This window comes from Cavia porcellus, unplaced genomic scaffold (assembly GCF_034190915.1).
Source record: "Cavia porcellus strain 051 isolate PalLab524CR breed Dunkin Hartley unplaced genomic scaffold, mCavPor4.1 scaffold_1, whole genome shotgun sequence".
In the NCBI taxonomy this organism is placed as follows: domain Eukaryota; kingdom Metazoa; phylum Chordata; class Mammalia; order Rodentia; family Caviidae; genus Cavia; species Cavia porcellus.
The window spans coordinates 108,770,348-108,783,978 of record NW_026947484.1 but is presented as its reverse complement, the minus strand read 5'-3'; the positions used below and the strand labels follow the sequence as shown (position 1 = coordinate 108,783,978).

Here is a 13,631-nt window from a genome sequence, read left to right as displayed (position 1 = left end):
AAGTCAGAGATGGGAGGAAGAGCGCACAAGTGACAGCACAGGCATGAGTATTAAAACATCAGGAGGAGCTGGGGATTTAGCTTAGTGGCATAAATGCCTGCCTTGCAAGCAGGCAGTCATGAGTTCGATCCCTGGTATCGATAAAGACGAAAAAAAGACAAAAAAAAAAAAGCACATCAGGAACGTCCCCTTGAGAATGCTGTCTCAGAACAGTCTGTGGATCTAAACAGATATGTGGTTTCAGACCAAGAGCATCTCACAGCGTGTCTGTCTTTGTATTTTCTCTCAGGGTGTGGAGAATAGTGAGGGAGTGGACAGCCAGGAAACTTCCTTCTTGGTCTCTTTCCAGACCTCAGGCAGGGGGGCGGGGGGAGCAGCCCTCACACAAATACGGCTACTTACATGTTTCTCCTGCTGTAATAATCAAGCTATGCTCAAATGTTAATGGCAGCACAGAGAGAAGGAAAATGGTTTCCTAACACAGAAGAGAGGAGCTGGCAAGTTAGTAACAGGGATGGGGGAAAACTTTTAATTGTAAAGCCAAAAACAAAAATATTCACGGTCAGGAAGACCAAAGTGATGAAAACACAGCAGGAGAGAAAAAGCCCTGAGAATAATTCCTTCATTGTGTTTTATTCCCTTTCTATATACTTAAAGCTTTCAAACGTGCATATACAATGTGAGGTGTCTCCATTTCCTTTGGGCTTAGGCCTTGCTGGCTTGCCAGGTACGGCCCAAGCTTGTGTTGTCTTTTATTTCTCTTGCTAAAATTTCAAAGCTTTTCTTAGCTCTGGCTTCTAGTATTTGTGACTGAAGGAGTTCCCGCTCACAGCCACACCTTGTTCTCTTTCCCAGATCTGAGAAGTTGAACAGCCCTGACCCAAGCTCCTGGTTCCCATAAAACTCTCACACACTAGTTCCTCAGTCTGCTTTACCAAGGAGTCAGCTTTCTCTTGTTCCCCATAAATGGAGTTCTCTGCCAATGTATTGCATCCTCTCACCTGCTGGATAAAAATGACTCCCAGCTATGAATTCCTAGCCTAATTTTTTTCCTAAGCTAAATTTTAGAATTACTTTTTCTCTTAATCTTTCTCATTGGTAAACATCCCACTATGTACCCAATTCAGTCCCAAGTTTGGATTACACTCTTCCTCCCATATTTAATATCCAATCTGGCTGCAAAGTCCTACTGTGTCTACATCTACAGTGTTCTTAGTCATCTATCTCAGCTGGTGCCTTCACTGCTGTCCACACTGTCCAAATCCTGCTCCTCCCCAACCCGCCCAACGGGCTGCCGAAGCCTCATCCGTCTTATTTCTTCTCTTGCTTTCCTACAACCTGTTTGCCAAACAAGCTGGAGTTAACTGTAAAAGTTAATTCACTAGCATTTACTGTCTATCTCCTCTGCCTTGTTCAGTAGGGCCTAGCACACTAAAAGTTACTTAGTAAACGATTGAGAAACTACCATTGGACATCTAGACTGGATTGTACAGATGAAACTTGTGTTGAAACCGGAGGAGTCCAAAACTAAATCCTTTTCTTCTCCAAAATCTCTGCACTATTTCTTGAGCCACACAGATGTAAAGCCTTAGGAGTCTTTTACTCCTCTCACATAATTCAATGTCATTAAATCACGAAAAATTTCACCTCCACAGCTCTTCTCATCTGTTTCCTTCCCCTCAATTTTCATTGCTTCCACTAACTGAACAATCATTGCAATCTAACTGACCCTTTTCTGTAGTCTGAAACATCAATCTTTCTAAACTGCACCTGATAAAAAACCTTTTTTACTGCTTCCTCTAACACAGAGCACCTTCCTGGCATCAAATTTCTTTAAAGCTTCACTTTTTTCTTTATCCTACACATGGCCTAAGTTCTGCTTGAATAGGACCATTCATTTTTCCCTGGACAAGGCAGATCCTTCTCACCTCTTTTTCTTTCTCATTAGTATAATGCCTAACAAAACTGACTAAGTGTTAGATGCCTGCTTGCTGAGCTCCAGCTCATCTTAAGCGATTCACCTTAAATACGGTACCATTTTCTTCACAGATTTTTCTTTCTTCCTTCCTTTCTTTTTTTTTGGGGGGGGGGGGTACCAGGGAGTGAACTCATGACCTTGCGCTTGCCAGGCAGGTGCTTACACTGCTGGTCACAAAGATTTTCATCATGCCCTCACATGTCTCTCCCTCTCCTTTTCTAGTTCTTTCAGCACTGAATATTCCACTGCTGTTTATCATGGTCATTTGTAAGTGTCTCCTTCTGTGGGACTGTAAGTGAGCAGCACATTTACCTCTGATGTATATCTGTAGCAGTATCTAACACAAAGCCTCACACATGGTAGATAACTAGTAAGTGTCTGTTGACTTTAACTTCTGTAACTGTGATCCTATAATCCACTGTCTCTATGGATTCTTTCCTTGTTAAACAAAAAAGCTTCCCATATCATAGTAATATTCATCAGATTCCAGTACTCAGTGCTAGTTGCTGGGTGAATGAGGCCATGAATAATGTCCTCCTCCGAATGTCAAACTGATTCTTGCTCTTATAGTCATCAACTAAAGAACAAAACCCTGAGGAACACATCGATCACAGGTCATAAACATAGTAAGAATGTGAAGATTTAAAAGAACAATTTAAAAGTGTCTGATCCACTACAAATGTGAGGTTTTCAGATCCTGCCCATCAAGTTAAGTACAGAGAGGAGAAGGTAAACAGGCCCAGCACAGAGATGCCTCTGTAAAAGTGAAGGCCTGCGGAGGACCACCCTTGTTATGAGGGTGCAGGCACAAGGTGGGACTACTCCCTACCAGAGCAATTAGTAGTGCCTGGGCATTCTTTAGAGGGGACAAGTTTTCACTCTCAGATCTCCAAGAGAGAGTTTTCTGAGTTATAGAGAAGTGAAAAAGCACATAGGTGTTGCTGAGAGGACAGTGCTGAGATCTGTCTGGAGGGCTTTCTTAGGCTTTATCTGTATTCAGCTGGGAAAGGAGTCCTGTAACTAAATGGACTTTGTGACAGGTGGTAGCCAGGAGGGGCAGGCTCCATCCACTCTGAGAACTGAGGGAGAAGAGGTTTCCAAGCAGCCACTGAGGACAGGGCTGAAGTAGGGACCTCCCTCGTTTTCTCCTTTCCCTGCCCTTCCCAGCTTCTGCCCCACAAGCCACTGAGGGAAACTGCTTAGAGTTCCTGCTCATTTTCAGGTTGACTGTTCTAACTCAAAGGTTTATTTTTACTTCCTCCCATACACCCCCAAAGGATTTTTATTTTAGGAAACAAAAGAACTGTTTCATCAATAAATCAATTTATTTAAAAGAATATGTTACAATTAATTACACTAAGTGACGTTACCAAACAATTTTAGAGTGGTTAGCTCTAGAACAAGGAACGAAAGAAACACTGTTAGCCATTATACGTCTGTGTATTTTCTCTTCACATTTTTTAAATCACAAATAAAAAATACAAGATATTGCAGTGAAAATACAATTAGAGTTTCTCTCAAATAAATTAAAAGTGTGCATGACCTGGGAAAAATTGACGCCCAGCTCACCAGCTTAAAGGGGGTATGATAGAAAATTGCTAAGGTTAGCAGTTGGCCAAGTGCCTCACCCTACATCACTCCCCTCTTCAGTTCTGTTTCTCCCCAGGGCTCTAACTTTCAACACGCTTGGGGTTATTGCTGAGGAGTGAACTGCTGCTGTGCTGGCATGATATATAGTCAGGATTAGGGGAAAGAACCACAGGCAGGACAGGAAGGTGAGGGCCATAGAAGCACCCCATTGCCTGCATCTCCCTCCTCCCTCTCTGAGCAGTAATCAGCCACACACTCCCTCCCACAGGAAGCCAGTGTGACCCAGTGAAGCTGGTGAAGAACAGTAGTATGCTGAGATCTCCTGCTACATCAGTTCAGCCAGACAGTGTAACAGACAGAGAGGAGGGCACAGTGGTGCTCCAGATCTGGCAACTTCAGGTTACCTAGAAGCAGTTCCCTTTAAGAAAACTGCTGCTTAGGAGCCAGACCTGTAGTTGGCAAATTTGAGATGAGACAGAATTTGTCTGTCACACCTGTCAGTGCCCTGGTCACTGGGTTTGGAGCTATGAGAGATAACTCAAAACGACTGGCCTGGGTAACTAAAGGATAAAATGCAATGGGCCAGCATGAGGACATTGGAATATTTATCTAATTCCTCACAGTGAAAGCATATTTAGGCCTGGAGCCATCCTGTGCAGATTTTAGGGCAAGGGGAGGCTAGAAAGATAATCAAGTGAAAGTATGAAAAGCAGAGAACTCAAAGTATGGGCCAAAGGAGCCTTTCTATAGAGACAAGCTCCTCGGGGTCTCAATTTTCTCTTGTTCCATAAAAACTCTAAGCTTTTGCCCCACAGGACAGAAATCCAGAGCGGAGGGGATGACAGGGAGAAACCAGGAAGATCCTGCTGACTTTGCTGGGATGAAGCTGGCAAGCAGGGAGGCCCTCCTGTTTCAGAGTCAAACTGTAAAAGACTGGGTAGGTGTCTCCCTGGGCAGAAGCTAGGACTAAGGAAAGTAGCAGGGATTACAGAAACAAAGTACAAGGGATGAGGGGGAAGTAGAGTCACACCTAACACTGCTTCATGCAAAGAAGAGCTTGATCCTATGGACTTCCACTGCCACAATGACCTCTGCCTCCACTGCGGGAGGCCTGGTGTGAGAAAGGAAAAGGCACCACATCCTACAGAGTCTCCCTCCTTGCTGCAGCTTGGTGCTTTGTTAGTGGCACGGCTTCCAGTAGAAGCCGGTCCTAAGCAGATCCTGCCAATAGGTCCACTATCTATGGAGTCCCTCATTCAATCCCCAAACACCAAGTGGATGTTATTCAAGAAAAGGAACACAGCACCATGCAGCCACTCTAGGGGCCTCCAACTCCTCATGTCTCATATCCAGAGGCTGGCACTTGGTCTGTCATTGCAGACTCCAGGGCCTGTCATTCCTCTCCCACCATGAGTGTGTGGGGATGCACTGTCGCTGTTTTTATTTTCTGAACAAAGCTAGTTCAAAGGCCTCTTCAGCTTGGAGTGGAAAATCAACCTATTTTCTTTTTAAGGTCCTTTGGCTCATTATTAAATTCATTTAAGCCAAAAGGAGTTGATCCTGTATTAAATAAAGCCTTCAAAGCAGGGATTACCCTCTTCAATGATAAACATTCAGCATTCTAGTGTTTTGAAATCTGAGATTCTTCCTAGATTGGATGTGAAGAAGTAGAGAGGATAGGATGTTTTATGTGATTTCACACTGCCCTGGTGGCCTATGGCCACTAGGATAACAGTGAGAAATGAAAGAAAGATGGCCTCACAATGATCTGCAAAACAAGCTACAAAATAGTAACTTCAAACCAATCCAACACTGCTCAATGGAGCAGACTACAACCAATTCTGACTGCCTCCCAACTAGAAAAGGCAGAAGAGAAGATGAAAGGGAGCAAAGAAAAAAAACACAAACAAAACAAAAAACGGTTCAAAGATATGTTTCAGTGGCACCTGAGCTGGACTTAGTGTTCCTTATGCAATGGATACCAAGCTCAGAGTCTGGGAATGTTGCCTTATGCATCAGCCCTGGCCTCTGATCCTGGGACGTAGCTTGTATGTCTCAAAAGGTCTATCTGCAAGGTCAGATGAGCAACGGTTTGAGGAATACAAAAGTTTTCCTTGAGTCTCCTTTTAAACAGAAGGTGGAGATGTCACTTAAATTGACCACATTTCCACTTCTTCCTGGGTCCTCACTGGCTCAGGCAGGGCTATGGCTTGGTTGGCACAGACCACAGACCTAAGTTTCCCTAAGGTCTTGAGGATACTGTGAGGTCCTTCCCCAATACTGCTGTTTAAGGATGTTACATAAACTGTAATAGTTATGGGTGGTTCCAGTTCAGGAATGGAGTAGGTAAAGTCTTATGTACACAAGGTATCACTTCGTTTCTTTTCTCTCTGCAAATCTAACCTTTGTGCCTAACATATCAGCTTTACTCTGGTCCCTAATGCCACCCCTGCTGCAGAAAAGGCAAGATCAGCAATTACTACCATGAAGTGTTCTGGGTTCTTGCAGCATCAACTTCTTAAGCCCATGCTCAACTCCACTCTGGGCAGCTGAGGAAAAACATACCAGAGGCCCCAAGGAAGCATGAAGGAGTACAGAATAAGCCAGGAAGCCGTAAGTGGGACAGGGATGGACCAGGAAACTGTCTTTAAAATCAAGAGACGACACCAAGTCTTCAGATTCTCTCTCTGTAGATCTCAGCCTTGTGCCCATGAGAAACACCCATTTCTCCTCCCTGTGTCCTCTTGGAAGATAAAGACACTACACTCCTTGCTCCTCAGACTCGACAGCAACCCATGAGCCAGAAACTGCACTCAATACAAAAAAGGGGGAAAAACCCAAGCAGGTTGTAAACTTTTCGAGTCCTTCATGAGGAGAGGTATTTTTCCTGTAATTTTTTTTTTTCCTTTTTAAAGTTTGTTTCAAAATAAAGAATGAGAGAGAGGGGTCATGAATTCTAGTGAAAGGTGTGTAAAAACACAAGCTAAAAAAGGTACTGCCATCAATATGAAATTTAAAAAGAAATATATATATGTATATACGTGCAGCTAATTTGTGTATATATAATTTTTTACATACATACATATATATGTCTGAACAGTGCAAATGGATGAAGTTCATAGTTCCAGTTTTGAAAATATACAAGGAGTGTCTGTTGGTACGAGGCCCAGGAAAATGGATAAAGATACCTTTGGTGAGTTGGTTGGGCTTATTTCTTTTCCTATCTTATCTCAGTGGACTTCTGGTACTGACCAATCTGTTCTCTACCAGCTCAATTCCAGAGGGAGTTATTAATAATATTTAATTTAGGGCATCTGAATGTAATGACTTTTTTCTTTTCTGTTAATGGTTACTCTGTCTGACAAGGGAGATGAAAGGGATAAGAGGATGATGGTGAAAAAGGAAGGGAATAAGGAAAGGCTAGGTGGCCACATCTCTCTGCTGTGACCTCGCCATCTGGAAAATGTTCTGAAAGGGAAAAAAAAAAAAGTTATTGGGAAGCCGTCTCTCCTCTGATCTGGAGACAATCCTCAAATAAAAGCTAAAATGATATGACTGGATGACTCTATCTGGCCTCTTCCCTTGACAAGACTTCCCACCACGAATCATAGCCTTTCAGAACTGGAAGGATGTCGAATATTAATCACCCAGCTAAGTCTTCCTGTTTTACAGGAAAGAAAAGTCAGACTTAAGGAGACTGATTTAGCCAAACTATAGAGTACACGGAGACTTGGATGTGATTCCTAGAGTCCAATTTTTTTATCATACTAAAAAATATAAATTTTCATGTTTCTAACTTCACTTCTTTATCCACTAATTTTCTTTGACAACCAACAGCTAATTATTTATAATCGTTAAATTCTGTTCTAGCACCTGTCATAACAAAAACTTTCCCCTGCATACACATTCTTGGTTAGTCTAGAACAGTGATGGCAAACCTTGTAGAGCTTTCAATGATACAAACAGCCCATGTGTGTCATAGGTTTGCCACCACTAGTCTAGAAGGACTCTGTCATCATCCATCCAGCCAGATGGCTAAAACTGAGGGAGGACAGAGACCCAAACAAACAAAACAAAACAACCCAACAATAGTCAGAAGAGGGTCCATGAAATCATGAGGATAGAAGAGCCTGTAGCCAAAGTCCACCCTCTAGACAAGGGAGGAAGCTAGGCTTTTTTGCACAGCCCATTCACCATCCAGAAGCCAGCCCCGCAGGAAGAACGTCCTGGCTCACATGAGATAACCAGTTTCTAACTAATATTCCTAGAAAGACAGAAATGGCGGTGAGGGTCCTAGGTTATTTGGCAATGGGCCTATAAATTACAAGATGAAGATGTTAATTTAAGAAGTCTTTAGAAATACCTCTTTTCTCCACTTGAGCTCGCAGAACACCCTCTCGAAGCACTCATGCATGTAATTAAACTGGGGAGAAAAAAGTAGCAATACTCACTCACTCCTCAAGACCAGGCACCATGGGGCTAAACCTTTGAACTCCTGCCAGACTAGAAAAAAGCTCTAAGTACTACAAAACTCAAATCTGGCCATCTGTTGCTCTCTAGCTCCTTCTAGTGGTAATTATGAGTTAAGCGGCATGTGAAATTGCCAATCTTAGGATGAACTTGGGGTGTACGGATTCAAATAGGTTCTGACTGATTTCAAGCAAGTGACATCTCTCTGTTTCTATGTATTTAGCTTTAAAAAAAAAAAAAACTGATGCCCAACCTACTTTCCCCACATATCCCTCCCCATGTCCTACTCACATAAGGTGTGAAGATTTTAACCCATCTGGGCTTCTTCTCTCCTCGTGCATATTCAAAACAGAAGGCCATTCCTTCTTCGTCTGTGTCCCACCGCTGCATCTCATTCCATTCAAATGCTATGACCTGGTTCTAGACAACCAAGAATAAGTCTAGAGTTTGAGTTGGAGAGTTCTGGGGAGCTTAGGGGAGGGAGTTCTGAGCCAGATAGCAGAAGATAAAAGAAAGGAAACCTCTGCAACATTTCTGGGAAAGGACTATAACAAAGGAACAACAATCAGGGGAAGCAGCCAGTGAACTTGAGCATCAGATCAGTTTGGACCCACTCACTGCTTTTTACTCCAATGAAAATACAGTTTTGATTTCATTACCCCTCAAAGAGAAACTGAAACACAGCAAATGAGTATGGAAGTATCCATTTGCAGTACTCCTACTCAGCCCACACTGAACTCTCACCTCCAGCTGTCCTTCCTCAGTGCAAGCATGCAGTTTAAAGTGCGTGATGCTGATGGCTGTGATAACGTGCCCCTTCCTCCTGGAATCACAGGCACAGTGGGGGAAGATGATTTCATTGTAGCCCTCACAAGTTCTTAGCATGTTGAGGTACTAGGGGAAAAGGAAGGGGAAACAGTATTACCAGGAAGTAAAGCAACTGAAGAGCTGCTGACAGATACCAGTGTACCGTATTCTCACCCTATCACCTCCCAACCTGGCCTCCAGTCTCACAATTAGCCCCAAGTTGGCACAGGACTCTGTGACTTATAGCTGCTCCCAGCATCAGCCTTCACATTTGCAATCCACAAATATCTACTTACATAAGATACATAAATGAACCAGAGAAGAGACAATGTAATCCAGACCTGCAGGGCTAGCAGGACTTCAAAACAGCATTTAGTCTGGTCCTCTATTTTCACTGCACTTCAGAGATAAGAATCTAATCTTAATTAACTTTTTTTTTTATCAGTACCAGAGATTGAACTCACGACTGCGCACTTGCAAGGCAGGCGCTTATGCCGCTAAGCTAAATCCCCAGCCCTATGAGAACCTAATCTATCCTTACAGTTAACAAAGGAAGATAATGCTTTTGGTTTGGCTATTCTCCAACCGAAAGTTACAATGATATCAGTGATGAAGACTAAGTTACTCATTTCACACCTATAAAATATTAAAACTGAAAGAAATTTATAAACTAGCCATTTTACAAGAATAAAGTAAAAATAATAACCAAGAATAAAGTAAAATAATCTTGAGGTCACAGGTAAGAATAATGGGCACAACCAAGGTGTAACCAGGGTTTAATTTCTAGACCCCTCCTCCATCATCAGCCCTGAAAATCAGCCCTAGTGATCCCTAGATCTGTTTGTATGGCTCCTTAAAAAGCAGAGAACCAAAACCAAATGGCATATATGAATGGCCACAGGTATAAGGCTGTAAGACTAACCTAGATGCAGCACTCAATTACTGATGCTAACTCTACCCTTTGTTCTTTTTCCTCTGCAGGTAAAGTAGGCCTTTCTTTATCCAACTCACTGTTCTGTTGAGAGCTGAGAGTTAAAAGTGTAAAAGATGAGTAGAAGAGAAACAGGAAAAGAAAAATCCGAGGAAAGAACCATGGTGTCTGTCCCGGTTTCCTCTGAGTGATCACAATGCGTATGGAACAAGCAAGCAGTCCTGAGCGCCACACCAGTGGATGCCACACAGGAAGGGCAGGGACACTGAAGTGTGTGCGGAGTACTTGAGAGAAGGCAAAAGCTCAGCATTGGAGCTGACTTCAACGAGACAGCAGTGAGCTTAGAACACACGTTCTGCTTTACCAAACGAGAAAAGAAAGGACACAGGCCACATAGGGCCCCTACTGGTGAGTGGCACTCAAGACCACAGCTACTGTCACCAGAAACAGAAGAATTCAGGACTTGGGCCGGGAGGGGATCACGCACATGTTCCCTTTCTTGCTTTACATTTCTGTTTTGGTAAAACAATAGCAATTTTAAGGGGAAAAATTATAAGAGGGTAGCAAGAGTACAGAGACAGGATGAAATGAGAAGTGCCACAATACTTTACTCATATCATTTTTCCCCTCTCATTTCTCTTTCATTGTATTCTTTTTATTCTTTCTGTATCAGTGATAAACATGAATACTGTTTAATCCTGATACAGTATTATGAACAAAAACAAACCCCTGATCCTCTAACTATGATAGGAGGTGGGTGGAATAGGAGAGGATTGGGGTTATAATAAGTAGCAAAACTTGGGGCAGAGAGCAGTATAGCAAGGAGTGAATAAGAGTTCAGGCCTGGCTGCCCTGCACTTCAATTTTGGCCTCTTTGCTTCTTAACTGTACAATCTGGGACAAAAATTACTTAAATTTTTGTCAAATTGCTCAATGCCAGGATCCTTAGTTTCTTCTTTTATAAAGTGGGAAATAGTAATAGTACCCACATCACAGTGTTATTTATGAACATTAAATATACATAGTACTTGGTACATAATTAGGAAGTTGGTAAGTGATGGCTAAATATATATATATATATATATATATATATATTTTAAAGCTCCATTACCATTAGCCAGAGGGCTCAACCATTTGCCCTCCTAAGAATGTCCTGTGCATGTGAGGGTGAGTATGGGGTACACACCTATACCCCCATTAACCAGGAGACTGAGGTGAGAAGATCACAAGTCACAGTCAGTCCTGGCAATTCAGTCAAACCTTGTCTCAAAAAGGACTGGGATGTAGACGTAGCTCAGTGGTTGAGCACCTCTTGGTTCAATTCCTAATGCCCCCCCCCATGATACACACACACACACGCATGCACATGCAGATGTGTGTGTACAAAATCCCTGTGAAAGATGTATCTGATTATTACTTTTTAAAAATTCAGAGTAGGGGCTGGAAATATAGTTCATAGTTTTTAATGATACAGCACTTGCCTAGCACAGACAAGGTCCTGGGTTTGATCCCCAGCACCGCAAAAACCAAAACTAAACAAACAAAACAAGCAACAGCAACAGTGTAACAAAACCCTAAAAAAAACTCCAGAGAGAAAAAGCATGTGAGACAGATGGAATAGGAAAGACAGGAAGTTAAAGATTACTGAATTTAGGTAATGAATACATGAAGGTTTATTGTAGTATTTTTTTTAACTTCTTTATGTGTGTGAAAATGTAATAAAGTGTTAAAGAGGTCTCTGCAACCAGGTCTCCAGTATCCAACTCAAGTCATCCCAACATAGCCATCAGAAATGCTGACATGCTCAGTGAGCACCTTAAGACTTCTGCAAATGCCAGTGGATGTCATGGAGCCTTGAGATTAGTTCTGTGTGTCCCTGACAAAACACACTTACATATAACAAACGCACCTGTTGAGAGGTTTCTTCCTTGAGAAGCACCACTACTGAGTGAACAAACATTTCTGACATATTCCTAATTGGAAATTCTGTGGTATAAATTTTTTTGACAAAAGCAATATGACAAAGACAGAGATTAGGAAGAATTAGATTACAATTAGCATTCAATCTGAAGAAACGTGGCACTCTGCATATCTTAAAACACTTTCTTTGTGATCTTACGAAGCCTTTCCAGGGATAGGGAGGTATAGGTCTGTGATAGTATACTTGGCTAGCACACATAAGGGCCTGAATTCATTCCCCAGTTCCTCAAAAAGAAAACAAAAAAATGTTACTCTACTTGGGGACTCCCCTCTGCTGGAAATTAAGGATTCTGCTGCTACTCTGTTTCCTGATACAGGGAAAAACATATGCATCAGACCCTGACAGATATGGGTTCAAATTTTAGTTCTACTTCTGATAGGTTATGTGATTTCATCTTTTTTTGTACTTGGAATCAAACTCAGTACCTTGTGCTTGCCAGATGTTGTGCTGCTGAGCCATATCCTTGACTCTCCTACACACCCTTCTAAAAATTATTTTTATTTACTTATTTATTTTGAGACAGGGTCTCAGTAGGCAGTTCAGACTGTCCTTGAACTCACCATGTAGCCCAGGTTGATCTAGCTGCTGCAATCTTCTCTTGCCTTGTCTCCTCACTGCTGGGATTATAGGCATGGGCCACCGTGCCTGGCCCTTGGGTAAGAAATCTAAATTTCAGCCAGGTAAGGTGCTGCACACCTGTAATCACACCACTTGGGAGACTGAGGCAGGAAGATCACAGTGAGTTCAAGGTCAGCCTGCATTACATAATGAGACCCTATCTCAAAAAAGACATCTAAATTTCTCAGATTCTAGCTTTCTTCTGGGGGGATGATACCTGCGAGGCTGTCAGAGAAGAAATGAGAGTACAGAAAGGTCTAAAGTGGTACTAGGGACTGAAGTGGGAAAGTGGATTGCGTGCCCTCTTTACTCCTAACAACGGGCAGTCAGTCCCTCCACATTAGGGAATGTGGTCCTGGAAAGCAAGAGACTGTCAGGGGACTTCTACTTGATGGTAAGTCCTAATGATCACCTGAGTGAAAATTAAGGGCTCCTGTACCTTTGGTGAGAGGCCAGAGGTAAAGTGTCACTGGTAGATTTAAGGTTTTCTAAGATTCTCAGGTTCAATTGCATTTTTCAGTTTTAAGTGGGCAAAAGCTACCTTCTTGGTATGCACAAAACCTACAGAGAAGAAACACTTAAAAGCATAAATCACTCCAAAATTGGGAAAAGGTGAATTTTTGCTTTTAAACATATTTATAATTTATTTAAAACATAGTTGTCCCACCAATTCTCTTCTCATATCAAGTGTGTGTAGATAAGCATCCTGAATTACCTTCCTTGGCTCACATACTTACTACATGTCCTATTTAAGTAACAAAGACAGTTACAGTAAGGGACATTTAATAGATGTTCAATATTCAGTAACACAGGTAAACACAGAAATAGGGCAGTTATTAACACACACAAAGAGACTCAGTACTTAACTGAGCTGAACACTTCAAGTGAATGGGTCAAGGTCCACTTTGAAGAAACTGCTCTCTCAACCAACTTACCAAAGAGTCAAAGCAGGTCTAAAATTTAAACAAGGGATTGAGAGGAACCTTGGGAGCCAATTCTGAAACTCTTTAAGAGTAGTAGTGATTCTGAATCACCCAAAGTTTCAGGATCACAAAGTATGCTTTTTAAAAATGAAAATCTTTCAAGTCCTAACCCCTGACATTCTGCTATGCTAAATGTGAGGTGAGGTCCAGAAATCTGTATTTTAAGGGGCTTTGCAAGCAATCACCACTGGAGTGGGCTGGCAACCACACTTTGAGAAAAACTTTCATACATACTGTCTCATCTAAAATTATTACAAGTTACATTAAGAAACA

The 13,631-nt window shown here is 42.1% G+C and overlaps 1 protein-coding gene across 2 annotated transcripts in view; it reads right to left on the bottom strand.

The window, feature by feature from the left end:
- Positions 1-3,284: 3,284 nt before the first annotated feature.
- Positions 3,285-13,631, bottom strand: part of Snx27 (sorting nexin 27) — an 84,135-nt gene continuing 73,788 nt past the window's right edge. The window contains exons 9-12 of one of the 2 annotated variants that reach the window (XM_003479022.5): positions 8,783-8,932; positions 8,330-8,458; positions 7,932-7,991; positions 3,285-7,036 (exon numbers count right to left, since the gene is read on the bottom strand). In XM_003479022.5, the coding sequence (XP_003479070.1) occupies positions 6,989-7,036; positions 7,932-7,991; positions 8,330-8,458; positions 8,783-8,932 (387 nt within the window). In that variant the 3' untranslated portion in view covers positions 3,285-6,988. The other variant, XM_005007793.4, reaches the window with a different exon arrangement.